Genomic DNA, 27,661 nt, shown 5'->3' with positions numbered 1-27,661 from the left:
TATAAGAAGGAAGTTCCTCTATCTTATTATAATTAAGATTAAAAGGAAGCTCTATTATAAATAAGTAGTTTATAAATATAAATAACTTAAAAATAGCCTTATATTTATAAATCTATTTATTTACTATACTTATAATATCCTCTATAAAGTTTAGTACTTATATATAACTCTACTTTATAGTCTATTAATTAATCTTTAACTTAGTAATCTTAATACTAATATATTTACTACTCTTCTAATACTTCTTCCTTTTTCCTATTCTATAGCTAAACTCTTTATAGACCTCTTTATTAGTATATAAATACTCTTTTAAAATATCCTTATAGTAAATATAGTTTATATAAGGTTTACTAAGTATTAAAATATATTTAAAGTATAGTTTATAGACCTAAGTACTAGTTAAATTATCCCTAAAGGAGTAAGTATAAGCTTTATAGTAGTTATAAAGGATAGTATTATAACCTCTAAAGGCCTAAATAAAGAAACTATAAGATACTACTAGATAATTAGGATTAAGGACTTTAATTACTTAGAGCTTATAGGGAGTTATAAAGCTATTTATAATAAATACCTACTTATAGAGGAGGTTAAGAGAGATACTTAGGTAGCTAATTATATATAATAAGTACTTTATACTTATTAAGTTTTACTAGAATTATTTTATAACCTACTTTATAAATATAAAAAGTATAAATAGGTTAAAGTCTACTTTATAATATATATTATAAAGCTATAGAAATTTAAGTTTATACTAGATAAAGCTTATAAGTAACTATAAAGGAACCTATTAGCTAAATAATAAGAGATAATAAAGATATATAATAAAAACCTATAATTAAACTTAAATTATTTAATATAATATAAAGAGGAGAGTTAAACTTTATATTAATTAATTACTTCTTAGAGTTAGTTAGTAACTAGAACTTACGATAAGCTAGAAGGTATTACTCTTAGGACTAGTTAGTATTTTTAACTATAATAAAGAAAAGTATAAAAAACTTATTAGTTAGTGAGGANTAATAAAGAAAAGTATAAAAAACTTATTAGTTAGTGAGGATATAAGCTTTATAGACCTAAAGTGTAATAATTATTTACTTAGGGGATAATATAAATAGGTTATTAATAAAAGAAGGAAATACTACCTTAATAGCCTATAGAGGGGATATAAATAGATAAGTAAATAGGGTAATTAAAACTACTAATTTAATAGTAATTATACTTATTCTCTTATTTTAAACCTTAATTTACCTTAGTAGCTATTTTTTATCTTATCTTTAATAAAATAAGTAATTATAGCTACTTATTTATATCTATAAATTACTACTATTTTACCTATAACTTTTATTTATAAACTTTAAATAAATAACTATATAATTACTATTTATATCTATAAACTATTACTAAGTAACTATTATATTAATTACTTCTACTTTCTCTATCTTCTAATATACCCTCTATATACTATATTAATACTACTCTCTCTCCCTCTTTTTCTTTATTTTACTACTTATATATTATACTATAACTAATTATATCTATAAAATATATATTATACTTTTCTTAAGAACTACTATATCTTTACTACTATCTAACTTAGTTAATATAATATCTATCTAAAAAAGAGCTTTTACTAAAAGTCTTATTAAAGCTTATATAGTTAAGTAACTTATTTAATTTAAGTAGACCTCTAAGACTCTAACCTAGTTATACTTCTAAGTTAACTATAAGAGAGATAAGTTACTTAAATATATTAATAGAACTACTACTTAGTTAGAGCCTATATACCTTAATAATACTCCCTCCCCCTTTAATAAAGAACTAGTTCTAATACTTATATAGCTATAACTAAGAGATATTAAGTTATAATAATACCTCCTTAATAAATAGGAATTAGTAATAATCTACTTAAGATACCTATAGTTAGATTTAAGGATACTTAAAAGTATTATAGGCGTTTATAACCTCTAAAGTATTATCCTTATTATTATTATACTAAGTAGTAATAATATTATAGGAGGCTTTACTATAGCTATATATTATATTAATTAGAGAGTTAAGCTAGCTTTAGGTTTACTTAGAGGCCTCTTATTAGTAGACTACTCTATAGTTAAAAGTATATAATAGTACTACTTTATCTTCTTTACTAAATACTTTATAATACTATTTAGTAAAATAGACTAAACATAAGCTAAAATACTACTAGATACTTTAATAGGATAGATATTTATATATAATAACTACTAAGAAAATAGAGAAACTAAAAATAAACTTATTATAATCTCTAGAAATATTAAGTACTTTTTTACTAGCTTCTCGCTATACTCTTAATAAGTTCTATTCTAATAGTTTATTATTTTAGATATCTTATAAGTTAGCTCTATATAATACTCTAAGGTAATTATACTTAACTACTTTAAGTACTTTAATAACTTTAGTAATTTTAGTAGTCTAAATAGAGTAGTCTAAGATATATTAATAGATTAGGTTTAGTATATTATAACTAAATTTAATAAAGTCCTATAGAGTTTTAAGTACTAAAGATTTAAGCTTTAATAGTTTATAAATAAACTAAAGCTATTATAAGAACTAATTAGTCTACCTACTTTAGAAGCTATTATAAGGTATAAGAGACTATATAATAAATATTTAAAGTATAATAATAAAGAGAAACCTTTAAACTTATTAAGTAAAAAATAGCTAACTCTATTAGTACTAAATAGTAGGTTTATATTAATAAATAGACCTTTTAGAAGTAATTATACTATTTAAGCTTAAGATATAAGAGAGGTAGTTATTACTAAACTTAGAATAATAAGAGGATAAGATATAGTTATCTCCTATATAAGATACCTTTTATAGTAATTTAAAAAAATAAGGATAGTATATTAGTTACCTTATTTCACTAAAAGTACCCCTTTATAAACCTAATTTATTTTTAAAACTACTTAAAGTAGGCTTATACACCCTTATAGCTCTATTAGAACTTTATAACTTAAAGAAGTTAGATCCTATTAAGCTATAGAGTATTATAGTAACTTAAATCTTAGCTTAAAGAGTTCTTTATAGACTTAATTTACTACTAGTTTTAATAATTTTAGAAGATAGGCTAGCTAAGACTTTATTATATTACTTAAAATACTAGTTAATCTATATAATACCTAAAGTATCCTCTATATAAAAGACTTCCTCTAAATTAAATATCTTATTATACTAATACGTTTTATTATAAAAGATACCTACTATAAGGTTTAGATTTACTTATTAAATACTATATTATAGGATACTAACTAAGAAAAAGAGGGGGCTATTAATATAAACCTCTTTATAGATAAATATAAGGATAATTTATAGAATTCTAATATAGTTATATATTTCTTATAAGTTAAATAAAGCTACTTTATCTATTTAGTAGTAGATTAAACTAATAAGAAGAGCTATTTTATAAACTTAAACTTTAATTAGTAGAGTAACTAAGAGTTTATTAATACTATTAAAGTCCTTACTACTTAGTATAAGCTATTTAAAGTACTTAAGGACTTTATTACTATTTTATTATAATATACTTAAGTAGTTAATTTAGTATAGTAACCTAATAGTTATAGCTATAGAGTTTACTATATTAATTAGGTTTACTACTTTATTATAGAAGAACTCCTTAATACCTACTTTAGTAATAATACTACTACTAATAAGAGCTTCTATTACTAAAGCTCTTTACCTCTAGTTAGTAAGTATAAGTTATAGATTACTACTAAGTTTTATAGATATAATTTAATTTATAGGAACCTCCTACTCTATTTTATAATATAGATAGTAGTAGTTTACTTAAGTAAGATAGCTATAAAAGGAACTATATAGCTATCCCTAGAGTGACCCCCTAGTCTACCCCTATTAATAAACTTACCTTAAAAGTTTATAATACTAATTTAATTTCTAGTTACTATTTTATCTCTATTAGAAAGCTTAGTTTCTAGCCCTCTAATCCTAAAAGGGTATAATAATTATAATAAGCCTATATTTATAACTCCTAGCTATAAGAGTCCTATTTTATTATTATATAAATCTCTAGTTTTTATTTAAAGCTTTATAACTATAAGTAACTATTTTATTTACCCTCCTAAGTAACTTATTCTAAAGCTAATAGTAATTAATTAAGTAATATATATTAACTAATATATTAACTTTTAGGCTTAGATAGAAACTTATATACTACTTAGGACTTATACTTATAGATTTTTAAAACTAAAAGGATAGTAAAGATAAGTATACTATAAACTAAAGCTTAAATAGGATACTACCTATATAAGAGAAGTAGAAGAAACTTAGGATTATAAGAATACTTATTATAAGTTCTATTAGTAAATATAGTACTTTTATATATATATAAGTATATAAAGAATTATCTTCTAGCCTAAAAGATTAGAGGGAAGATAATTAGGGATAATTAGAATAGAGTTTAATAAACTTATTAAATTTTTTAGTGTTTTTAGTATTTAGAGGTTAGATTACTAGCCCCCTTTAAGAAATAAGAAGTTAGTTTAGATATTATTATTAATCCTAATAGATTAGAAGTAGAATTTACTTATTTTTTAGTAGATTTTTAAGCTTTTAATCTTATTCTTTTTATTTTAGATCTATAAAGTAAATAAGAAGTCCTTTCCTTTTTTTTTTAAGATTATAAGCTTTAAAACTATAGAGTTATATAGCTATAGTAGCTATATATACCTGAGGGCGCGTACGCACTACTACGTTATATAGCTCTCAGCCGCTAGGCCTATAACTATTTTAATATATAATAGAGGACTTGTGGTATAGATAGGAGTTTGTTAGATGATGGTATAAATTATATTGCACTGGTGGGTTAGATCAGCATTTTGGCGTCTTTTAGGGATTCGTTTTCACGGCGTTTGGCTACACATAATACAACCACATTCCTTTGCATTTTGACGGCCCTGTTTTGCGTGTGAAATGTTTTTGACGACTGGGTTGAGCTGTTAGACCACTCCATTTCGTCAGATCGCACTTGATCACGTTGAGTTCCACCTGGCTTATGCTCTACGCAAATTTCCACTTCTAAACGGACGTTTTTGTTTTCTAATCCGGCGAAATCTCACTAGACAAACTCAACATGACGTCTTGGTAGAGCATAACGATACTATGATCGACTTGCCTAGGCCTATACGCACACCTCGTGGAGGTTCCAAGCAACAGTGGACCAATAAGGATAGCATTCTATGTCGTGATTGAAGAAATAGTATAACTTCTCTCACGTGATACTATCAATTGCATATACAGTGCGACAACAATGGCTGAAAGTATATTGTAGTTGTTGCGACCTGGAAGACCGTTTTCATGGGCAGGAACTACAAAAACTTTCTGTGTGCCCGGGGTAACTTACAAGCTGGATGTGGCTGGACTCCAAAGGTAGAAGAGGAATTGTCGTTGTAAACTCTCGACCAGTCGCGGATGTCGGGGATGAAGTGCGCGAGCTGTCCCCGCAAAACAAGATTAACGAGTTTGAAGTTGATATCAGCTGAAAACCTTATCTGTGTTTTCTCTATTTAAGGCCGTCTGTCAATTGACAAGGCTTCATTCACACTTCGGACGGTTGATCTGATGAAGATCCATTGTTGGAACAACAACACATCTGCGCCTAGAGTATCACAAAGGCAGATTGAAAAGTTTGAGAACTCGTTATGCATCCTTTCATTACATTATACTAATATGTACTTTGCATCATCTCATGACTTTCAATGTCTTTTCGAGATCGTATTTTTCCTCCTCTGATCCTTCTCCACCGTCGCAAGTGCACCCATTTAAGGGAGGTTCTGGGGAGCGTAGCTCTGGTCGGGGTTGACGGCCTGGCCGTTGACAAGCTGCTTGTCGGTGTAGGCGGGCCAGACGATGAGCTTCTGGTCGGTGACCGAGAAGGTGGTGAAACCGGCATCGGGGCCGAACTGGCCGCTCCAACCAGAGGTAACGGTGTAGGCGCCGCACTTGGCATTGGAAGCAGCTCTGCTGGCGGGAGAGCCGGTGGTGGTGAAGGCGCAGGCAGTGGCGTCAGCCGTGTGGGTGTTGATGGAGAAGCTGTAGTTGCAAGAGGTGTCCTCGGCGTTGCAAGAGCGAGTGAACTTCTCGATGGTCCACTCGGGAACGGCGGCCATCATGGACTTGGAGTCGCGCTTCTCAACGGGGGAAGCGGAGACGGCGGCAGCAGCCAGGGCAGAGAGGAAGATGTTGGTGATCTGCATTTTGGAGGTTGGGGGTTGTAGAGAGTTGAGTAAAAGTGGTATTAAGGTTGTGGATTGATAATTAATGTGGTAATGATTGTCCTGTTGGAGTGATGATCCAAATAGTTGCTTCTGGGGAGGAATCTCTGGTCTTTAAGTATTGCTCTGGATGTCAAGGGTGTGCCCTTTGGAGGACTGCACGTGAAGGTGCCCAACAACATAAACACTCTGCCGAGAGACTCGAACGATTCGTAAAGTGACGTTGCCATCGTGTTCCGGGTCGCATTCTGGGAACCGAGAAACCGTGGAGCATTCGGCCGCTTAGCCACCCAGTCACCGCTTCCTTCGTGCCGTCATTTCATTATGACAACAATGCCAGAGTGACATGACCTTGAGGGTAGGCGACTATGCGATCAGGAACTTGGAAGTTACTCCGGGTGCCCAGTAACCTCGCTTAATTACGTATTGAGTTCATTCTGACAGCGAAAGTGGCTCAACCGGGTCCAGCGCATCGCCTAGGAGCCATGTTATCCAGCCACCAAAGCCCGTTTTGTTGAATGGTGGCTGGTGATGCTAGTATAACACAACTGACAACCCGGGACTGATTCTCGTATTCAAGGTCGCATGCATTCAATTTCTGGGGCAGGTGGACATCAACTCTAGGCGCATGACGTACCGTGATGAGACCCCGAGATTAATACGAGCGCTAACTGCCGGGGCCAATTAACCGTAACAACAAGACTCCACGTACTAATCTTCTTCCGGGGCCCCGATCCCTCCGACCATCATCGCCTTACTGTGCCGCCTCCGCTGATCTGCCTGTATTTCGATTGATTCTTCCTAGCGTTTCTTCTAGAATGCTATGTTTAGCGACCGGCTGAGCCGAGCCGATGCTTTCCTCTGGGTGCTGCCGGTGCCCGAAGAGCGCCCAGCCGGAATCGCGGGGTAGCGGTGACCCGTGGGATTTACCGATGGGCGGCTGAACGCGATGCATTGGACCTGCATTTTCTCCCTTGAGTTGCTGAACACCTGGGCTCACTATGCATCGCCACGCGCTATGAAGCAAGCTGCACTGATCAGCGAGGAAATTGACGGGACCTGCAAGCTGCATGCATGAACTAGACAACACTAAGATGCAATCAGACAGGAGGATCCGTTGCGGCCAGGTATTGCTCCTCCCTTCTGAGACTGGTGAAAGCCTTGTCGACGAACACGAGAAGGAAGCGGCCGTAGATGGGTCAGCTCCATCCCACATGCATACTCAAAGTTGATGATCCGGTTGTTGTTTCGATTCAACGAGGGCAGCATGAATGGATCGTCAAGTGCTGACATTTTGGCCGTGCTGCTGCCTGGGATAGTAAACGCAAATCCTGGATTTAAGGTAGGGCTCAAATGCTAGCGGTGTCTTGCAGACAAGTGACACCGCTCGCTTCCGCCAAGGCTTAGTTAAACGTTACAACGACTTTCCGTAATTTTCAAGTGGCCGCTACTAATTGCCACCATCTTCAATTAGGAAACGGATTTACATTTCCGACACTTCGACCCGTCGCAGAGTCGAACACCCGAATTCGTACTCTAGGAGCAAGTTGCATCACCTTTACCCCCTGCGCTCCGTGTGAATGTTGTAATTACTCAGTCACCGCTCTCTTACGAATGATGAAAGATGGAAAAACAAATCAGCCCATTGTTGATGTCATATTGATTCTACAGGGAAGAGTTTCGACAAAGGATAAGGCGATTAAATGATCGTGTCTAACCTTCTATCGTCTGGAAGACGAGCTGGTGTTTAACTATCATCTCAGAGTAAGGTAAAACGTCAATCCCATAAGCGTGAGATATGTGATGCGGGTCGCAGAAAAACTAGAGAAAAAAAGAGATGCCAGGCCATGAGCTTAGTTGAGCTGCCCAGAGGCGGATTCGAACCGCCGTCAACACGGTATCGCTGAGTGACGGAGACCACAACGTATCATCCTAACCAACTAGACGATCTGGGCGACTGGAACCGTGGCTGATTGGAGATACAGCCGGCTTGCGGGACTCTAGTTGGTGGCGCCAATCGCGAGACGCATCGTGAAGAGCGGTTTCCTGGGAAGTGGAGCACAATTTGAATTTTTGGGTGGAGTTGATTTCGACCAAGAAAGCTACCAAGGAACTCTACAGCACGAGAAGTCTTTCGTTCTCCCTGAGTGCAGATTGCAAGTCTCGTCCTTGCAAACCTTGAAGAGGCAGTCCGAGACGCCTCGCTTCGACAGTGTCGAGAAGCTCCAGCAGTGCGTTCCAATCTTCTTCAGTTGTTCCCACGTCCCAGAGGCCTCCATCCTCCTGCTCTTCTCCTTCCTCGTCTTCTTCCAACCATTGAGGGCACATTCCCATGTCGTATTTGTAGTATCGAAGAAACTTCTGGCTTACTTGATCAAGACCGACGCCGTCTTTATACCTGACTTGCGGCTCATGAGTCCCGGCAACCTTGTGATTCGGCCCAGGAGCTGCGAAGTTCAGAAAGACCTGGGCTGCAAGTTCTGTCCGGAACTTATCACGCTTCCTCCTGTAAGTTGACATAGCAATATCTAATTCTTTCGCGTCTTTGTTTGCGTTCTGGTGCCAAAATTCCGCGTCGATAATGGCATCGACATGCTCTTCACCCCACGAGCCTGAGCCCACTTTGAGGATCTTTAGGCCTCGCATGGTGTTCTTCCAGTGCGAGAAGACAGCGTGCCACCGGATGTCGAATTCAACGGTAACATCATCCCATTCGGCTTCCTCTTCATCGTTCGTTGTGAACTGTTTCTTGCTAGGGTACCTGTCGTTGGAAATTTCCATTGAGCTGCCACCGCTGTCTGTGCCAATGATCGTTGTGCCTGTGTCGAGATGCCCTTGCATTTCGGCCCGGAACAGTATGATACAATCATCGAGGTATAGCTCCTCAAGCCCTCCGCTGTCGTTTTTGCGGCCAAGGGAAGCAATCCAATCAATTTGCCATTCGTGGCTGAAAACGTAGTTCCCGAGTGCTAGGACTTTCAGAACAGGGAGTCCGGAATCGGGCCCAGATCCGGGGTTGACTGTTCGAAGATCTAGTCGGGGGCACCATCCCCAATAATCATCGCAGTAGAGAGAAAGAGTTCTGAGGTTCTTTGCTAAGCTTGGGGATAACCATGTGTGCGGAAGGCAGTCAATATCATATCTCTCAGGAAAGAAAATGTTCCTCTCTGGTGCGGCTTCGTCGCTCTCGGTGGTGATGAAAAGCTTGAGGTCCCGTAGATTTGGTGACGAAATGACTGATTTGAATGCAGCCGACTCCGTCAGCCGTTTGTCTTTGAAGTCCTGGAGGTTAGACACAGTGATGGTATCCACATGAACTGGTTGAAGAAGCTGCACGTCTTGGTCCGTCAGCTTAAGGCCCTTAGACTCCTCCCAGTTCGATGATTGGCCTTTGTACATGCTCGAGTGGACTTCTTGCATTCTCAGTTGTTGATTGTTCCCATTCCAAGTGCCTGCAAGACACTTGATGACAGTATCAAGAACCCAGAAACGAAAGTCGTAAGTCTCTTCAATTTCGTGGAAAGATTCTTGGCCATTGCCGACGTTTTCATTAAAACGGATGTTCACCGTCTTGAGCTTTGAAAACATTCCGACAAATGATAGGGCGGCGATGAATTCCTGCGGCATCGGGTAGCCTCCGTTCAAGTTGTATTCAAACGATGGGCCGACCCAGGAGTCAATAGTAAGCTCTCGGACGGCCCTGCGCAGATGTGTCGATCTGGCAATCTTCGCAAACACCTCGCATTTACGACGCGCCTTAAGTGAAACATGTCGAAATGCGACGGATGTCGCAATGTCCCCGACTTTCTTGTTGAGATGACGGCATGTCAAGAGATCCCGCTGAGGTAGCCACGAGAAGATGAGGCCATGGACCTCGTTGGGTAGTGGGCCCAAGTTTGACATATTGGAAACAAATTGGTCAAGACCGAGATGAATACAGAATATCGGGAGAGAAACAGAGAAGGAATACACCGCTATGGGAAAAAAACCAAAAAAATAAATAAATAAAAACCAGCGCGTGGTATGTTTTTGTTGGTTCTGTGGGATCCACATGCTGCGCCGCAGACACCATCGATGGCAGCAGGCAGCGACTCACGATCCACGCAACTATCACCTTGCGGTCTGCCACTGCACTCCAACCGTTGCCACTTTGGCTCAATGAAAATGGTGGTACATCAGGCAGACTTATATTTTTGATTTCCAATCCGTTCCGGATAAGAAGACAACAACAGCATTGTAAGACCCATCACCACCTACATCAAGGCTCGTCGCCGAAAGGCTGTGCTACCGATGATCATGAGTGTCGGTCTACAAGAATAGAAAAGTTTCAGAGGGGGAAACAAGCTCGCGAATGATGACAAACTTGCAACAACTACCTTCTCGTTGTTGAGGCTTCAACTGAAAGATCCTTGCGAGTGTGCCTGTCCGAGCACCACGGCAAATGCACACTGTTACCCGATATCCTCACAACACCGCATTTTCATGACGCTGTGTTTATGGACAGTGCGATTCCGCAGAACTCTCATTCTCACTGCCACACGTCATGAACTCTAATGCCCGACTTTCTCACGCGCTCCTCGCTCTTTTCGATCTCTTCTCTTCACACGTCTCCCAAGCAGCTGGAACCACAAACGGCGGCATCATGTGTTCAGTGTCTCCGTCTTGAATGGCGCCTTGATGTTCCTATCTGTATCAGTCGACAGCCTCAGCGCGCAACAGCAATATGAACGCGATGATCGACGACGACACCGTGCAGCTCGTCCAGAGTGCCGAGCTAGCCGTGAGGATCGGGCCTGACGAGACTGTTATCCATGCTAGCGCCGACAATGGGCCGGGGAAGGAAGAGCACTGGAAGAGTGAATCGTATCTGGGAAGCGGCGGTGTTGGCTTGGTTTTCCGAGAGAAGTGCATTGTGGGACCGTCCTTCGGTCAACTGCGAGCCGTCAAGGAAATCCCGCGACCTAGGACCAAGAAGGACATTGATGTGGATATCATGATTGAGCTGAAGGGACTAACTATCCTTTCTCAGCCCCAGGTAATAACCATTCCATGCCTATTATAGCAAAGCTGACCGCCTACAATTCAGTACGAGGCATACTTTGTAAAGACACTGGGTTGGTACCAGACGCCGTCCAAGGTGTTTGTGGCCATGGAGTTCCTTCCGCATGGAAATCTGCATTCGCATTTAATGGATCAAGGGCCCATACCAGAAGCCCAGGCGAGGCTCGTCATTCGACAGGTGTTCCGCGGGCTAGCATATATACATCAACATAATCTGGCGCATCGCGGGCTGAAACCATCGGTAAGCCTGACAACGTTCTTCTCCTCGTCATCAGTAAGTTGACTGGTTCTAGAATCTTCTCATCCGAACTCAACCTCCCGGGAACGAGTGGTGGATAAAGATTGGCGACTTTGGAATTAGCAAGCGACCCAAACGTACCATCAGCATGTCCTTGGCGGCCGGCGACACAATAGGCTTTATGGCGCCCGAGATTCTCGGTCTTTCTGGTATAACTGATGATCTTGCGCCCGACATCGCAGCTCAAAAGGGTGACATGTGGGCGGCCGGGGAAACACTCCATTTCATGCTAACATGCGCACACTCTTTCGGCGAGGACCTCGAAGCACTTCGCGAATACTCCAATGATGGTCGATCATTCCCCAACGAGAGGCTCCAAGGCCAAGGGGTATCGTCCCCATGTGTCTCCCTAGTGCAAGACCTCATGTGCTCTCATCCGAAGCTCCGTCCCGATGCTGAACAGTCCCTCGACCACGTTTGGTCTCGCATGATAAATCACTACTCAACGTCCTACTCACGAATATCCAGTCAAATCCGCTGCCGTGGACTGGAAGCGCCGTCGGTTACTTTCTCTCGTGACGGAGAGCGTCTTCTCGTAGTTTCTCCCGAGAAACTGTACTTGATCGAGTCCAACAGCGGAAGCGTGATCAAAAGCTACGAAGCTTCGGATCGGACATTTGCGAGCGCGGCAATATCTCCCGACGATAAGTTCATCATGGTGCTGGAGGATAGTGGTCGCCTCAGTCGATTCGATGCGAAGAAGTTGAAGCTTCTTGAAGAGAGGGGGCCGTTTGGCAAGATGCCAGCTGGCGACTGCTTTGTATTGTACTCACATGACGGGCATTGTGTGGCAACTGCACATACCGGCAACTTCGTTATATGGAGACTGAAGGGATCTGCTTTGCCGACAGCTGGTACTTGGCGAACAGGCAACTTCACCGTCCGATCTATGGCTTTCACCACGGACGATAAGAACATTGTGCTGGCGCTCGACAGAGCTGTGCATATCATACCACTAGAACCCGCCATCACTGGCACCGGCTATACTCGGGGAGAGGAGATGATCAAGTACCCGGTCTTTGGGCCCGTCACTGCTGTCTCCCCGGACGGGGCTGATTATGCACACTGCGACTCGGATTACATCTATCTTTGGCGGGACAACGCCCGATGTTGGCGCCGGCAATACTATCACTCCGTGCCCACCTCTGCGGCTTCGTACTCTGCGTCTGGAGCAACCATCGCGACAATTGACAGCCGAGGAGGAGTCACGCTATGGCGAGCCCGGAGCATGAGCGAGGTAGGATGCATGAAGTTTCCGGAGGAGATGGTGGCTAGAGTTGCAGTCTCACCACCACTAGGGAAGTATATCGCGTTAGGGTTAATGGATCAAAAAGGCCCCAGAGTTGTTGTTCGGGAAATCCTCAGCTTCGTACCGTCGGATTAGAGCATGTTGATAAGGAGAATGGTTCTCAGCCCATACGTTTGTAATGAATGCAAAAAGGAATAAGCTTGCCTCATGCCTGAATCGAACAGGCGATCTTCTCATTACTAGTGAGACGCTATACCACTTAGCCAATGAGGCTTTCAACTGCTTGTGATAATGCGGTGCTTCTGGGAACTCATTTCGTCTCGCGATCAGGATTTGTGGTTGTCCCACTTCGGGGTTGGGGCTCACGATGGGGCGTTCAGGGGTTCTGGTCTTATGTGACATGGACCAGGAGCCATACCGGTCTGTGGTCTAGAATCCACGTGCGTCAGAATCAGAGACATAGGATCATTCAGAAAAAGCCAAGGAGGAGATGCATTTGGATCTACCTGTTCTACCTACTCTTCCAAACGTGCTGAGATCACGACTTCTCATGCCTCGATCCAGGGCCCCACAGTCTTCAAACCTTGAGATACGGGAATCTTCGTACCGTTGACAATATCCCAAGTATCCGTACGGCAAATACCTGCTGCCCACGAGTCACCTGACGTAATCTCGTCCAAGACGTCTTTACGCATCCAAAAAAACGCCGTTCTTGTATCCGTCACGAACTTGAACGCTGTAACAATATGGACTCCACCTTTGCGGAACCTGGCGGCAGAGTCCGATACATATCCAGCCTCGGCGTCTAGGAGAGCCTTTCGAAAATCGGGCTGTTTGGCATCGACGAGACCTACGTTGACGAACACGAGGGTGAAGTGCATAATCCGATCTTGTTGTTCACGAAACCTAGGGAATGTGAAGCTACACTCCAAGATCTCCTCTGGCGGAACCAAGGCGTGCTCTGGTGCAATGACCCCAAAGGGCAGATGGCGACGCCAAATACTCAACAAGGTGGTGAACTCGGCTCTCCAAGGCCCAATGCTCACAGATACCGTAAAGTATGTTGGAAAGCCAGTGTGCTGGGTAGCCAACCTTGTGCATCTGGGTAATCAATCGGAACAAAGCGGTCAAGTTCAGAGGAGCATGAACCGGACGGTCGCTCCAGATAGGGCGGGGGTACGGGATGCATATTTTCAGGAGATGGCCGTAAAGCCAATTTCCCAAGGCAGGCCGAGACATCATCCTATTTCGCGGCACCTTCTTCGTTCCCGAGAGAGCCCATGGGAAATAGTTCTCTATCATGAACGTGTTGTCGCCAATTAACTTCTTCATTTCTTCGGGTATCTTCGGAGCGTTGGAGTCTATCTCACGCACGGCACCGAAGTGATCAGCCACCTGTTTGGCATCATGCATGAGCATGTACTCCGCAAGAAAATGGTCGTGGGTGTCGAACATCGGAGGATTGAGAAGGTTATTGAATCTCAAGTTAGACGGCCGGCCTTCGTGAAGAAGAGGCATGCCGTACATCAACGCCGTCAACGGCCCACCAACGTAATCCCTATTTTGGTCAGCGGACGAAGCGAAACGGCTTAGAACTCCAGTGAGACGTACGGTATATTGCTCAGATGGATTCGGTCGTACGCCCGTGGAAACAGAGTGGGATCTATAGCCTCGCTGTCTGTGGGCTTCTGCTTCCGATGCTCCATCCCGTCGTATTGTAGGCGTTCGAACACATCTGCCATCTCGCCAGCAATCAACTCGATCTTGAGACGCTCATGAAGCGACATGACAGAAACAGACAATAGGTCAAAGAATTCTGAGATGCCCTTAAGCACGCCGGAATTGTCACTGCTGCCCATCATACCCATCATGGCGGTCATTGGGTTTGGCAGGTTCTTGAGGATATCTGCTGGGTTGAAGTCCCAGTTTGGCAGCATACCCGGCCCGCTCTCCTCACGAGTGCGTTTCTCATAGTCCATATCAAGAACAGTCTGATTCACGACCCACTGCGAATCGACTTGCTCAAGGAGCTGCTTCTTGGATCCCGGGTTCTCAGCCCGGAATGCCTCGAGCAGGGGGATCAACTCTGGCTCGCGGCGTCTGGTGTGCCGTGTCACCAAATACCACGGCTAGTTCCGCGAATTCCTTGTCGTCCTTATTATCAGTCTTATCACGTTCGGCACCAAACACCCCTCTTTTCCGCTCCCGCGTCTGTGCGAAATCCTTTTGGATCATTGGCCGGAGACGTTTGGTGGCATACATAGCTCCAAGAGGCTCCGCCCATTGCTTCAGCTTGCGAAGAACTTGAATCCGGGTATCTTTCGGGACGTAGAGCATGAACATATAATCTGTCCCGGCACCATCGTCGGTGTCTTCAAAGTGATCGATCAATGTTCGAACATGCTCCAATATCTTCTCGGCAGCGAACTTAGGAATGAATGCCGATGAGTACATGTAAGCCAAGACCGTCGATACGCGGCAATTTCTGGGCCCTTCATGACGCCATAACGAAAGGTCATGTCAAAGATAATGAGGGTTCTCGCGAGCGCGGCGGCATTGATATCGACCAATGTGAAATGAGCCGGAGCCGATGCCATACCCTTTGCAGGACCTCCTACTGATGCAGCCGTTTTGTTGACGAAAAGAGCAACTATGGTGACGAACAAATGACGGGCATCGCCACTCCCGCAGAAGAGGAAAGACACCGGATCTTTCTCACTCATCAGCGGCCAAAGCGGGGCATCAAACAGCGGCTCGGCTTGATCATGGCCGAAAGCATAGTACTCTGGAGCATCTTGCCTGGAACATATCTATCAGCCAGAACAGGTTGAGTTTGATCCAATCAACCTACAGAGAGCCCTTATATCTAGGCAGGCGGTCCAAAAATGTTTTCCCGCGACTTGTCTGCGTCCAATGCGGATGACCGCAAGCTCTCCATCTCCTTGAAGGCGGCTTGAAGGTCCTTGCCCGAGGCATCATCACTGAGAGCCTCCACGGCTTGACTAGCCTTAGAAAGAGACAGAGAATGCAGGTGGCATTTGACCATTCGAGTGTACAACTTCTGCTTCTTTGGGCCGTTCTCCGGCTCGTCGGAGGAGAGGCACAAAGGTTTCTCGAGGTTCTTCAAGGAACCGGCGTAGTCACCCTGCTTAAACTTGATGGCAGAGATGTTGGAACATGGTGCGGGGTGCTCAGGGGCAGGCGAAGCCGCTTCTTTGTACGCCTTCTCCGCTACAAGGGTTCCTTCAAACTGGCGTCGACAGACTGGTGGTGGGATTACGAACCCGCCGTGGAGTCGGACGTTGGACTCGCAGAAGCCATTTTCGGAAGATGGTCACGCGTCGCGTCGTGTGACTTCTATGGTACGGTTCAGTCCTGCAAGGTGACAGTTTTCGTCCCAATTCCTGACCGCATTTGAATCCCGCGCACTAGCAGGGTTGGTTCATCGAGATAAAGGGCACAGGCCTCCTGTCTCAGATTAAGTCATCATGTCGTCAAGCATTTCGACTGTGGGATTTCAATCTCCATAGCCCCTCGAGCTGTATGAATCTGATGGTAGTGATTCACTATGAATAAGTTCACTGGGAAGGTTTCTTCCCAGCACCCGCGGGCCCCGACTAAGCCTGCGATGAGATGCTTCAACGTGCCGATGCAAACACCATCCTCCAATCATGCAACCTTCGATCTGGACTGCCGGATTCTCCACTGTACCGCGGTCCCTGGTTCAATTGACCCGATCTGATTGGCGGGTCGACCTGCCCTATTCAGGCAAACACTAGCAGTATGTACCTGAGGCTGGGTTGTGATGTGTCTAATGAGTATCATGTGAAGTGAAGATGAAGTTATCTGGGAAAATATAAATGGGAACTTCTTCAGTTAAACTGAAGATTTCCTCTTTCACAAAGCCGTTTAACACTGATTGTTGAATCTTTTTTTTCGAAAATGTCGCCAAAGCTCCCTTACGCACACCCACTTTCTCCCCTCAGCATTGAGGAGACCGCCGCTGCCGCGGACGTCATTCGCGCCTTGCATCCTGACACAATTCTTCACTTCCGAGTGATATATCTCAGAGAGCCCGACAAGGCAGATCTTGTCAAGTTTCTTGACGTTGAACATGCTGGCAGGCTGACACCCGAGACGCCAAGGCCTCCTCGTCTGGCCTCAGTGCATTATGTGGTCGTTGCCAATCAGGACAAGCCGCAATCAATAGAATCCATCGTCAACTTGGAGAAGCTTGAGCGCGTGTGGGAAAAAACCGTCAAAACTGATGTCCACCCGAGCTTCACATTGTACGTCCCATCATGCGGTTGTCAAGGCGTTCAGATCATCAATTAGTCGACTTGCTAACCCGGTTGCGATGTAGGCATGAACTTCAAGAGACTGTCAAAATCTGTAATGCGTCTGAAATTCTGCAGTCCAAGATCGCGGCCCTTTCACTCCCCGAGGAGTTCGAAGCGGTCATCGAGCCTTGGCCTTATGGCGGTCTCGACATTTATGACGAGAATCGCCGATATTTCCAAGCGCTTGTCTTTGCCATTGACAAACGGAAGAACAACCCAGATGCCAACTTCTACAGTTATCCGCTTCCTATAATCCCTGTGGTCGATTGGATCAAGCAAGAGGTTGTCCGGGTTGACGAATTGGCCACTGGAGGCGTGGACGACCCTTACGTTGCGCAGCCCAGGGGAAAGGGCATTATTGACCATTGCCAGCCTTCCGAGTACGTTCCGGAACTTCTCGAAACAAAGATGCGAGATGATCTGAAAGAACTCAATGTTCTTCAGCCCAACGGACCTAGCTTCAGTGTCAAAGACGAGAGTCTGGTGGAGTGGCAGAAATGGAGGATGCGCGTCAGCTTCAACCCCAGAGAGGGCGCCGTTATTCACGATGTTCTTTATGGTGGACGCAGTGTGCTGTACAGACTATCGATCAGCGATATGACGGTTCCCTACGCTGATCCTCGCAATCCATTCCACCGCAAGCAAGCCTTCGATTTTGGCGATGGGGGCATTGGCCACTGTGCGAATAATCTCGAGCTTGGATGCGACTGTCTTGGGGTCATTAAGGTAAGCTCTTGAATGAATTACGTGAGAAATGCGAGGTTCTGTGCTGACATTTGATAGTATTTTGATGGCGTTCTGAACCGCCCCGATGGTACAGCTCACAGCTCGCCTAACGTCATCTGCCTCCATGAGCAGGATAACGGCATTGGCTGGAAGCATACGAACTGGCGAACAAACAGAGCCGTCGTGACCCGGCGGCGAGAGTTGGTCATCCAGTTCATTTTAACCGTAGCTAACTACGAATACGTTTTCAACGTGAGTGCACCCTTCCTTAGTTTTGAGTAGCAATTGACCTTTCTCCCAGTACAAATTCGACCAAGCTGGAGGTATCACGGTCGAAACAAGAGCGACTGGCATCTTGTCTGCAGTCAACATCGATGCTGGCAAAACGGCACCATGGGGAAATATTGTGTCCCCTGGTGTTCTTGCCCAAAACCACCAGCACATCTTCTGCGTACGAATCGACCCGGCTATTGATGGTCATGAGAATACGTTGGTCCAGCAAGAATCGCTTCCACTTCAGATTGACACCAGAACAAATCCCAACGGAAATGCGTACAAGGTTGAGGAAAGACCGATCACAACATCGGTTGGTCTTGATGCTGCTCCCCACAACGCACGATTGTTCAAGATTCAGAATTTGAGCAAGCGCAATCCAGTCAGCGGAAAGCCAGTTGGCTACAAGATTGTGCCTCCGCCAACTCAGCTTCTTCTAGCGGATCCTCGGAGTCGTCAGGCTCAAAGAGCTCTTTTCGCGCACCATCATTTGTGGGTGACGAAGTACAAGGATGATGAACTTTACGCTGGAGGTCGCTACACCTTGCAAAGTACGATCGAGGAAGAGGGAGTGTCAGATGCAGCTGCGCGTTGCGATGATGTCTTGCAGAATGACATCGTCATTTGGAGCGTTTTTGGGCTCACTCACAACCCGCGTGTCGAGGATTGGCCCGTGATGTAAGTGCCAAGCAACTCGTTATCGGAAAATCACCACTTACCATGGGCAGGCCCGTCGAAACCATTCAGCTGCACATCAACCCGGTAGACTTCTTCACCTCGAATCCAGCCCTCGATGTGCCCTCGAACCGTGATTTGACGTCTAAGTACGCAGGCGAGACAACCTCAGTAAGTGTCAATGGGAAGGACTCGGGGGCGTCGTGCTGTAAATAAGAGCCATGACTGGAATGAATGTTGGATATGGTTGTTGGTTCTTGCGCTTCCTGCACAAACTTAGACCCAAGTTGGCTCAGAGAGGTCTGCCGTGTATTATCGTTGCTTTTATTCATTATCATTATACGGGCCTAGAAGACCGCAATCTCTACTCCCCTAGTCTGAGCTGCATTCTCAACGTCGAAGCTATCTGAGCCCTCCTTCCAGGCCGCTTCAAGGATTTCATCAATCATCTTCTGGACATGAAAAGAATCCTTCTTGTTGAATGATGCCCTCACATCATCCAAGACCTCCTTCCACTCCGGGTGCGCTGCTAACAAGGGAACCTCTACGCTGGCTGTGACTAGTGGATAGATGAGGCCATTGTGAACCAGCAAGTGGTGATTTGCGGGTATCTCAACTGCTCGAAATAAAGAGTAAATAGACGCAACAAGGCGGCACATGACAACTTCTGTCGAAGAAGACAGCGCCGAATCGGTTGATTTGTCATGCGTTGGCGATACCTTCGGCGCTGCGTTCGTAGCGACGCGCTTTGTCCGCCTCCCTCGCCTCCTCACATCCAGGACAGCTGAATATCTCCAGCAGTCCCACAGAATGCATTGCGCATGCATGCCTATCTCGCCAGGCCAGGCCCAGAGTCGCGCCTCTAGGTCTTCTCTCTCACTATCTTCGATGTCAGCCAAAATGTCCAGAAATGACCTCGGTAACCCCGAGACCACCTCTACGCCCCCGAGTCTTCCCCCTTCCCACTTGTCTTGATGCTTCCGCAGTTTGCGCCAAACACCCATGCTCGGGCTTATCCTTCCTATCACTGATGTTGGCAGGTCCATGATAGATAATACCTCAATGGAATGGCGTGTAGGGAAGTCGTGGTCGGCAGACGGCACTAGGACGTCAAGCTTCGTGTCAAGATGATAAAGGTCTGCCATGAGCTGCAGATACATGGTGAAGGGACGGGCTTGAAGTAACTATGCAGCCAAGATTAGTTCGCAACCATGAATCGTGCAGCTTAGCAAGGACTCACGCATAGAGTGCAAACGAGGATGCCGGCCGACATGGTCGAGACATCCAAAGAGCCATGCCGACCTTCCAGTTCCGCTCGGAATGTTTGCAGGGCATGGTCGACATGTTCCATCGCCAGTACCGAAAAGCCATCATCCATATACGCTTGGATGGCAGTGCAGACGACAAAAAAGGCCTGGCTCTTTTCTGCCATTGCCTGGAAGTGTGACTGGAGCCAAATGTAACTTTCTGTCGTATACAGGCGATGCAAACCGGCATTCAGGACTTGGTACACAAGTCAGCCGTGGATCGTATCTTGGATCTAGACAACTGGGGAAGGACGACTTACACTTATTGAACAATTGCCGTTTTGGGTCAATGTTTGCGCCCGGCGACCGCGCCAAGGGAGAGACAACCCCAGACTCGGAGGCGGAACCGGTCTGCGTGATCCCTTCGGCTCCGGGAGGGGAGGTAGAAGAGGAGGTGGATGGGGCGCTGGCCACCTGCAAATGTGGATCCTCGGTGCTCGGCAGATGATCTGAGTGTGAGAGTTTGCTGGGCTCCGAGCTGGAACTGTAGAAAGAGACATCAGGGATCGCGGCTCCAGCAAAGCGACCACGCGAGGCTATTCCGTTGGTCCACTTGAGCGTTGTGTTGTAGCCTTCGCACTGGATTCCGCGCCGCTGGCAGGCCCGACAGTCTGGACGCGTCTCGTCACATTTCCTCTTCCGCCGCTTGCAGTTGGAGCAGCCTCCCCTGGAACGAACCATGTTTGCCCGAACGATGATCTGTGAGTGGACAGTGGAAACAGGCCCTGCGGATAGTGGGCGTCGTGTATCTCGTTCGGCGAGCTGGCTGGTCCCGATGTCCGTCGGGAGGGGGAATGTCTGGTCGACGTGTTGGGCAAGTTTCTTTTTAGGAGATAAGCTACTCCGAAGAGGCAGAAGGAACCGAGGCGCATATATATGCCCTAAGGGGCATGGCTCAGACGCCTCAACCAGGGGTCTGAGCACGCTGTTGCAGCTTTACAAAATGCGGGGACTGACAGGCTAAAGCGAATAAAGTTCCCGGTCGGCATGCTGAAGCTGCTTTGGAAACGGGGTTATGACAAGTTCCTGCAGGGAATTGCTAGTGAAGGGTGTGGCATCAAAGTTGATTTTCACGCGGCGGCTATCCAAACGCGACTGCATACACACGCGGGAATGCAGCCAAGTCCTGGCATCAGATGCAGTAGGGTTGCTACACCACTGGCCCTGCAGGCCTGTGTGCCCTTATCATTTGACAGATGACTGGGGCTAGGCTACGGATGATCGCCAATAAAGTCTAACACGTCTGAAGAGGGTTAACCTGGACGCATGTCTTATCGCTGGACGTCCTCCTGGGTTGACAGGAGGACAGAACGTCGGTAGTTGCAACGACACCATATCAGGGTCATGTCAATCCAAGATATATCGAATGGCTGTCTGCCTCAATTTCTAGAACTTTTGGATGATCTCCAGCGAACATCAACAGTTAGGCTGGATCCTAGCACTCAATTTACCTACGTTGCCGTGTCTCTCTGACCTCTTGACTACCGACCAAAGCTTCCTATGGATAACTCCTCATCGCCGGGTGTCCAATCCACCCCTTTACCCCCTGGAACTGTCCACTTAATAAGCCGTAAGACATACCCACCGCCCGAAACGGCTTCATGTTGACCCAAACTCAGATGAACAAGCCACAGATTCATCCACGTTCATTCTTTCGCCCGTCCCATCTTCGGACCCAAACGACCCTTTGGTACAGACCTACGTGAACTCTCGGGAAGGCGGCTTGCTGACGAGTGTGTCTGGCATCAGAACTGGAGTAGATGGCGCAAGTATCTCAATTATGGCTTGGCCATGGGGGTGACGGTCGCTGCTTTCACCAAGTGAGTTCTGTTTCGACAGTAAAATTGCTAGGAGAAAAGGCTAACACATGGATTACGCGAACAGCCTATCAATCCAGACCGTCTTCTGGCAACAAATGACCGTTGATCTCGACGTGAGCATCGCCCAGCTTAGCAACGCACAATCAGCTCAGCTTGCAGGACTCGCAACCGGATGCATCTTCTTCATTCCCTTCACCATCAAGTACGGCCGACGACTCACATACTTGGTCTCAACGGCCATTCTGGCCGCTGCCGCTTGGTGGACATCGTCGATGCACTCATACGCAGAGCTGATAGTCACAGCAGTTATAACTGGCTTGGCTGGAGCGATCAACGAGACCGCTGTCCAGATGACGGTACGCTTGCATACCGCAGCCAAAAGAGAAAAGGGAGCATGCGTTTACTAACTAGTTCTCAAGATTGCCGACCTCTTTTTCGTACACCAGCGAGGCTCTGCTAATGGCCTTTACTTCATCGCCGTCATGGCGGGTAGCTTCCTCACGCCGCTGGCTGCTGGGGTGCAAGCCGTTTCTCAGGGATGGCGGTGGTCATACTACGCTCTCTCTATCGCGCTGACGATTCTCTTCATCATGTTCATCTTTCTCTACGAAGAAACAAAATACGTGCCGATTACCGTCGGCCAGAGCCAAGAGATCGAAACAGAGCCCACGGATATTGACAACGGTCTAACCAAGATCAAAAGCACGGAGAAGAATGGACTCGAACTCGACTATACACAGTCGAACGTTGACCGGACTATTCACATGAACACCTATCGCGAACGCATGCGCCTCGTGACCCCGACTTCGGAATCTCTTCTGCGCGTCTTCATTCTACCCCTTCATGTGATCATGCTCCCTCATGTCCTCTTCACCGCCCTTCAGTTCGCGTCAGGAGTTTGCTGGTTGGTGCTGTTCATGTCTGTTGTATCAGTGGTCTTCTCTGCCCCTCCTTACAACTTCGACACTGCTGCTGTGGGGTATATGACACTTGGACCGTTCGTGGGGAACATCTTTGGCAGTCTCTACGGCGGACCATTTGCTGACTGGGCCGTTCTTCGCCTGGCTAAGAGAAACGGGGGTCTTTTTGAGCCTGAGATGCGACTTTACCCTCTCTTCCTACCGGTAATCACCATGGCCGGCGGAATCGTCATGTTCGGAGTTACAGCAGACCGGGTAAGCCCGCCCTCAGCAGGGCCATGTTCATGGCAGGTAACTGACAAGAATAGGGGATGCATTGGATCTACCCCAGTATCGGCGGGGCCTTTTTCGCCTTTGGGCTGGGCGCCAACGGAGATATCACCTTCACGTTGGTTATCGACACCTACCGAGAGGTAAAGCCACTGTAACCGTCAAAACGCGCTGGATGCTGACTGCTGTTTCCCAGCTTACCGCTGAGGCTTTTGTGGGCGTAGCCTTCATCCGCAACGCCGTCAGTGTTGGCGTTCCCTCTGCTCTCGTTCCTTGGATGTCGAGCATGGGTCTCAGTAACATGTACATCCTCAGCGGGGCGATTGCTTTGGTTATTGGACTCTTGTACGTGCCGATGATCATCTGGGGCAAACGGATTCGAACGGCCCTCGCGCCCCGGTACTGGCGACTTGTGGAGAAACGCATGAAGATTTAGTGTGCAATTTTATTGCCTGGTTGGGTTAGGAAGACGTTTGGGGGCTTGGGCGGTTTGCACCCGCACACACCCGCATATCCACCCGCAGCCCGCAGGACCCTTGTCTTCCATCCTCCTTGTGCAAGCTGTATGTCTCGTTGCATCTAGTGTCGATAGCATTGGTTTCCAGGAACTCAGCAACTTGTATCATACTCTTTGGATTATAAACAAAACATGAAGTTCTAGATCCATCGATGTCTCTTCACAGCTTCTCAGCTGGCTTGCCAGGGAAATTTGTCAACCGGTAGCAATCAATGATTGGCTTCCCCTCAAACATCGTCATAACACCGATCGCAAAGACTCCATTCATCCAGTCATAAGGGCTGCCTCCAGGAGCCTCAAAGTTAATATGCGTAAAGTACTCCACGTCATCCTGAGATGCCGTGGGGGTCAACTTCTCCGTCTGTCCTGGGCCGCTTCGATAGATACCATGAGCGTTGACCAATATGAACACTCCATCGTTGGTTTGAAGTGTGTATCGGGCATTTAATCTCGAAAACACCTAATGAAATCATGAGACCCGCGATCGATAACGCGTATCTGGTATCAGTCACTGACCTTCCCAGGGCTGACCTGCTCCGCCCAGTCTGCGCCGCTGCGCTCCACTATCTTGCCATCGATTCTGGGTCCTTTCACCGAACCGCTCAAAATGGGCAATACAAGCCGCGTGGTACCAGTGTTGTCCACGTTGCGTATCTCGGACACAGACGGATCCATATCGCAGACGATCCGATAGATGAAGTCCAGATGCGGCATGCGCAAGGGTGGCACATCAACCCCGCTCGGAGTGAACGCGTTTCCCGGGGATGGAGTGTGAGCGGAGTCTCTTTCTGACCACATGTTTGGGGTAGTGTGCGTGCCGGATGATCCCTGTGTTGCAAAGAAATGGGTGATCAAGTCGGGGATTGACGCAGTTCTGGCGCTAATTGGGGTGACAGATGATGGCTGAAAACGCCGCCCGTTAAATAATTGTTTGTAACACGACCAACGATGACACAGATCACAGAGGAGAACCTTTTCTCCCGACTTCATTTGCCGGGGTTTGAGATGCGGGACACACACCTCACCGCGGCCTCGGCACTCGGCCGGCATAGCTCCCCCAAGCTCCGGCGCCATCTCCTTCCCAATCGAGACAATAGACGCGCCGCCACTTTTCCGAGCTTGCTATTGATAACATGAAGATGATCCCAAGTTCGTTGATCTCTGGCTTCTTGATAAGCGAGCGCGGCTGATGTGCAGTTCCGAGAATCGTTCCGCTGCCTGCATAGTTGTCATCTGAAGTCTTGCATCAGATCAAGCCACCCCTTCCCTTGCCCTCCTCCATTTCGACCAGTAACCACCAGCATTTCACGATGCCTGCAGCCATGGAGTGGGAAGTCATAGCTTCTCGTCACAGAGAGAAGCAACAAGCTTCGATACCCCAAGAATGGGTGTTGTCAGACCAGAAGCTTCAAGAGCTTCGAGGTGCTGGAACACCCAAGGAGGGTCAGTTGAACGCTCTCGATGTTGCGCGAAAGTCGGGATTGTTCACGGATAGCGAACTTGAAATCACCGAGTCTTACAGTGCAAAGGAGCTTCTGGGCAAGATTCACGATGGAAAGCTCACGGCTGAAGAAGTCACGGTAGCATTCTGCAAGCGGGCGGCTCTGGCGCAACAGCTTGTAAGCGATCCGTCAGATTTCATACCTCGAAAACTAACGAGGATTAGATAAATTGTTTGACCGAGATATTCTTTGCTGAGGGTATCACGAGAGCTAAAGAACTCGATAAACTTTTCAAGGAAACGGGAAAGCCCACCGGTCCTCTGCACGGTCTCCCGATCAGCATGAAGGTCAGCTGCCTAGTACCAATAAGACACGTCGAGCCAACTAGCTAACAGAGACAGGACTCGTTCAAAGTAAGAGGACACCACGCCACTGTCGGCTACGTCGAGTTCCTCAAGCGGCCTCCACCAACGACAAATTCGGCGATGGTTGACCTTTTGCTGGACGCGGGAGCTGTGTTTTTCTGCAAAACGAACGTTCCACAGACGATGATGGTCTGCAATCCTTATCCCCTGAAGCCTCTCCCCGAATCATCCAACTGACGGGGCAAGCACACAGACCGCAGACTCTGAGAACAACATCTTTGGCAGAACCCTGAATCCGCACAAGACCTCCCTCACAGCTGGCGGCTCAACCGGTGGGGAGGGTGCTCTCGTATCATTCCGCGGCTCTATCCTCGGCGTCGGTACCGATATCGCAGGCTCCATTAGAATCCCGTCCCTGTGCTGCGGCATCTACGGCTTCAAACCGACAGCCGATCGGACGCCTTTCGGGGGCCAGTCAAACTACCCATTCCCGAAGGCCCACCTGCCGGGTGTGGTGCCCGTGGCGGGCCCCATGGCGAACTCAGTCGATGATCTGTTCTTGTTCATGGAGACTGTGCTCTCGCAAAACCCATGGAGATATGACGCCTCCGCAATCGCCGCCCCGTGGAGTGCTCCCAAATCTGACAACACCAAACGTTTGACAGTTGGTGTACTTCCGGAAGACCCGGAGTATCCCATGCATCCCCCCGTTCGTCGAGCCCTCGAGGACGCAGTCTCCGCTTTGCTTAAGGCGGGACACAAGGTCATCAGGCTGCCGCAAGATCCTGACTGTAGCGCCGGGCTTGGCGGAAGATTGGGATTTCAGTACTTCTTCATGACTTCGGATGGCTTGGACGTCCTCGCAAACGAGATCGGAGAACCTCTCGTCCCTTCTGTAAAGCGAGGAGTGCATCCCTTCACGAAGACGAAGCCTCCGGTTTCTGCGGATAAGCCTGTTGCACACCAGCTTAGCGATTTCCTCGGTCTCCGTGACGCTTATGCTGATAGCTGGCGGAAGACGTGGCGAGAACATGAACTTGATGTGGTTATCGGGCCAGGAGCCATCAGTACCTCTGTGCCCCACGACACTTATGGTAACCCAGTCTACACATTGATGTGGAATGTTTTGGATGTAAGTTTATGAAATACTGATGGAGCAACTTTGTCGCTGACTGGGAACAGTATCCTGCTGGTATCATCCCGTACGGCTTTGCATCCAAGGAGAAGGACCCTTCACCTGAGAAGGCTGTAGCGGAATTCGAGGCAGACTGTGAGTTTCAGGAACCCAACACCACTGTCTTGACACAAAATGGTGATGCTGACTGTTCTTAGACGACCCCGAAGCAAGCGATGGAGCTCCTTGCTCGATCCAAGTGGTTGCCCCTCGATTCCATGATGAGCAGTGCTTAGAGGCGATTCGGATCATCGACAGAGACATCAGAAGATAGAAAGTTGCCGAAGACACCAAGACCGAGGGCTGGAAGATGATGTCAAGGTTGGGATCATGTCTCTTCTCTGATCTTATTTTGGTCACCCTTGTTTTCTAGACCGTGGCGGGTTCGAAACTGCGCCAGCCATTCAGAGTTATCTGCAACGGTCTGGTTCCACTCGTCGTCACTGTCATAAATGACCCGTCTTGATTCCTGCCTGAGCATATCGTCTGTAGGGTTAATCCCCTGCGCCATGTATTCGTCCGCGAAGTGCTTCAGGTGTCGCTCCAATATCTCGGTGAACGCTTTGGAAGTCGCGGCTCTCGAGGTCAAAACCGATGGCGAGGGGAGTGGGTCGGGTTCCTTCAGCTCTGTAGATACTTCCTCCTCAGTGTCTTTGAATCCATGTGTCCGAGAAGAGATTTGAGCAAAGTGATCTTTTGTGCCCTGTTTGGTTGCTGAGAACGGTACCACGCTCATAGACTCCGATCCAATTAGGTACGGCGGTAGAGCATGAACTACCTGCCCTGCAACCGCGGGTGTGAAACCATGCTCTCCTTTCCAATCCTTCATCGTCAAGCCTTTTCGGAAATGGGCCGCAAGATGGTCGGTTCTCTTGTTCCACGTCAACAGCGCCATGCCACAGAATCCGCACCGAGAGGTGATCTCCATGGACTGAACCTTCCAATCGTCGAATCG

At 46.5% G+C, this 27,661-nt stretch overlaps 10 protein-coding genes across 10 annotated transcripts; 4 read left to right on the top strand and 6 right to left on the bottom strand.

Annotated features, from left to right (window-relative positions):
- Window positions 1-5,816: 5,816 nt before the first annotated feature.
- GCG54_00014609 (uncharacterized protein) lies at window positions 5,817-6,251 on the bottom strand (the record flags this gene model as incomplete). Its single annotated transcript, XM_045414434.1, has 1 exon — window positions 5,817-6,251. One exon carries the CDS (start codon window positions 6,249-6,251, stop codon window positions 5,817-5,819), a length of 435 nt encoding a protein of 144 aa, XP_045271012.1.
- Window positions 6,252-8,384: 2,133 nt separating this feature from the next.
- GCG54_00014608 (uncharacterized protein) lies at window positions 8,385-10,172 on the bottom strand (the record flags this gene model as incomplete). Its single annotated transcript, XM_045414433.1, has 1 exon — window positions 8,385-10,172. One exon carries the CDS (start codon window positions 10,170-10,172, stop codon window positions 8,385-8,387), a length of 1,788 nt encoding a protein of 595 aa, XP_045271011.1.
- Window positions 10,173-10,992: 820 nt separating this feature from the next.
- Window positions 10,993-13,012, top strand: GCG54_00014607 (Serine/threonine-protein kinase PLK4; the record flags this gene model as incomplete). The annotated part of the gene is made up of 3 exons (XM_045414432.1): window positions 10,993-11,304; window positions 11,356-11,571; window positions 11,624-13,012. The coding sequence occupies 3 exons, from the start codon at window positions 10,993-10,995 to the stop codon at window positions 13,010-13,012; spliced, it is 1,917 nt and encodes a 638-aa protein (XP_045271010.1).
- Window positions 13,013-13,425: 413 nt separating this feature from the next.
- Window positions 13,426-16,198, bottom strand: GCG54_00014606 (uncharacterized protein; the record flags this gene model as incomplete). The annotated part of the gene is given in 7 exon segments (XM_045414431.1): window positions 13,426-13,956; window positions 13,970-14,435; window positions 14,489-14,961; window positions 15,002-15,369; window positions 15,387-15,676; window positions 15,802-16,141; window positions 16,162-16,198. 7 exon segments carry the CDS (start codon window positions 16,196-16,198, stop codon window positions 13,426-13,428), a joined length of 2,505 nt encoding a protein of 834 aa, XP_045271009.1.
- A 621-nt stretch (window positions 16,199-16,819) lies between these two features.
- Window positions 16,820-19,107, top strand: GCG54_00014605 (Copper amine oxidase 1; the record flags this gene model as incomplete). The annotated part of the gene is made up of 5 exons (XM_045414430.1): window positions 16,820-17,166; window positions 17,241-17,943; window positions 18,001-18,195; window positions 18,245-18,894; window positions 18,945-19,107. The coding sequence occupies 5 exons, from the start codon at window positions 16,820-16,822 to the stop codon at window positions 19,105-19,107; spliced, it is 2,058 nt and encodes a 685-aa protein (XP_045271008.1).
- A 131-nt stretch (window positions 19,108-19,238) lies between these two features.
- Window positions 19,239-20,879, bottom strand: GCG54_00014604 (uncharacterized protein; the record flags this gene model as incomplete). The annotated part of the gene is made up of 4 exons (XM_045414429.1): window positions 19,239-19,770; window positions 19,858-20,075; window positions 20,132-20,394; window positions 20,459-20,879. The coding sequence occupies 4 exons, from the start codon at window positions 20,877-20,879 to the stop codon at window positions 19,239-19,241; spliced, it is 1,434 nt and encodes a 477-aa protein (XP_045271007.1).
- A 1,110-nt stretch (window positions 20,880-21,989) lies between these two features.
- On the top strand, window positions 21,990-23,644 carry GCG54_00014603 (Polyamine transporter 1; the record flags this gene model as incomplete). Its single annotated transcript, XM_045414428.1, has 5 exons — window positions 21,990-22,018; window positions 22,083-22,374; window positions 22,438-23,193; window positions 23,247-23,351; window positions 23,405-23,644. 5 exons carry the CDS (start codon window positions 21,990-21,992, stop codon window positions 23,642-23,644), a joined length of 1,422 nt encoding a protein of 473 aa, XP_045271006.1.
- A 241-nt stretch (window positions 23,645-23,885) lies between these two features.
- On the bottom strand, window positions 23,886-24,523 carry GCG54_00014602 (uncharacterized protein; the record flags this gene model as incomplete). Its single annotated transcript, XM_045414427.1, has 2 exons — window positions 23,886-24,185; window positions 24,242-24,523. The coding sequence occupies 2 exons, from the start codon at window positions 24,521-24,523 to the stop codon at window positions 23,886-23,888; spliced, it is 582 nt and encodes a 193-aa protein (XP_045271005.1).
- A 512-nt stretch (window positions 24,524-25,035) lies between these two features.
- Window positions 25,036-26,980, top strand: GCG54_00014601 (Acetamidase; the record flags this gene model as incomplete). The annotated part of the gene is made up of 6 exons (XM_045414426.1): window positions 25,036-25,344; window positions 25,392-25,514; window positions 25,569-25,721; window positions 25,786-26,664; window positions 26,715-26,802; window positions 26,865-26,980. 6 exons carry the CDS (start codon window positions 25,036-25,038, stop codon window positions 26,978-26,980), a joined length of 1,668 nt encoding a protein of 555 aa, XP_045271004.1.
- A 54-nt stretch (window positions 26,981-27,034) lies between these two features.
- On the bottom strand, window positions 27,035-27,217 carry GCG54_00014600 (uncharacterized protein; the record flags this gene model as incomplete). The annotated part of the gene is made up of 1 exon (XM_045414425.1): window positions 27,035-27,217. The coding sequence occupies one exon, from the start codon at window positions 27,215-27,217 to the stop codon at window positions 27,035-27,037; it is 183 nt and encodes a 60-aa protein (XP_045271003.1).
- Between the last annotated feature and the right edge of the window lie 444 nt (window positions 27,218-27,661).

Source organism: Colletotrichum gloeosporioides (assembly GCF_011800055.1).
Source record: "Colletotrichum gloeosporioides strain Lc1 chromosome Unknown consensus_6, whole genome shotgun sequence".
NCBI classification, from domain to species: Eukaryota; Fungi; Ascomycota; class Sordariomycetes; order Glomerellales; family Glomerellaceae; genus Colletotrichum; species Colletotrichum gloeosporioides.
The sequence above is the reverse complement of the archived record's forward strand: the minus strand, read 5'-3'. Positions and strand labels throughout refer to the sequence as shown.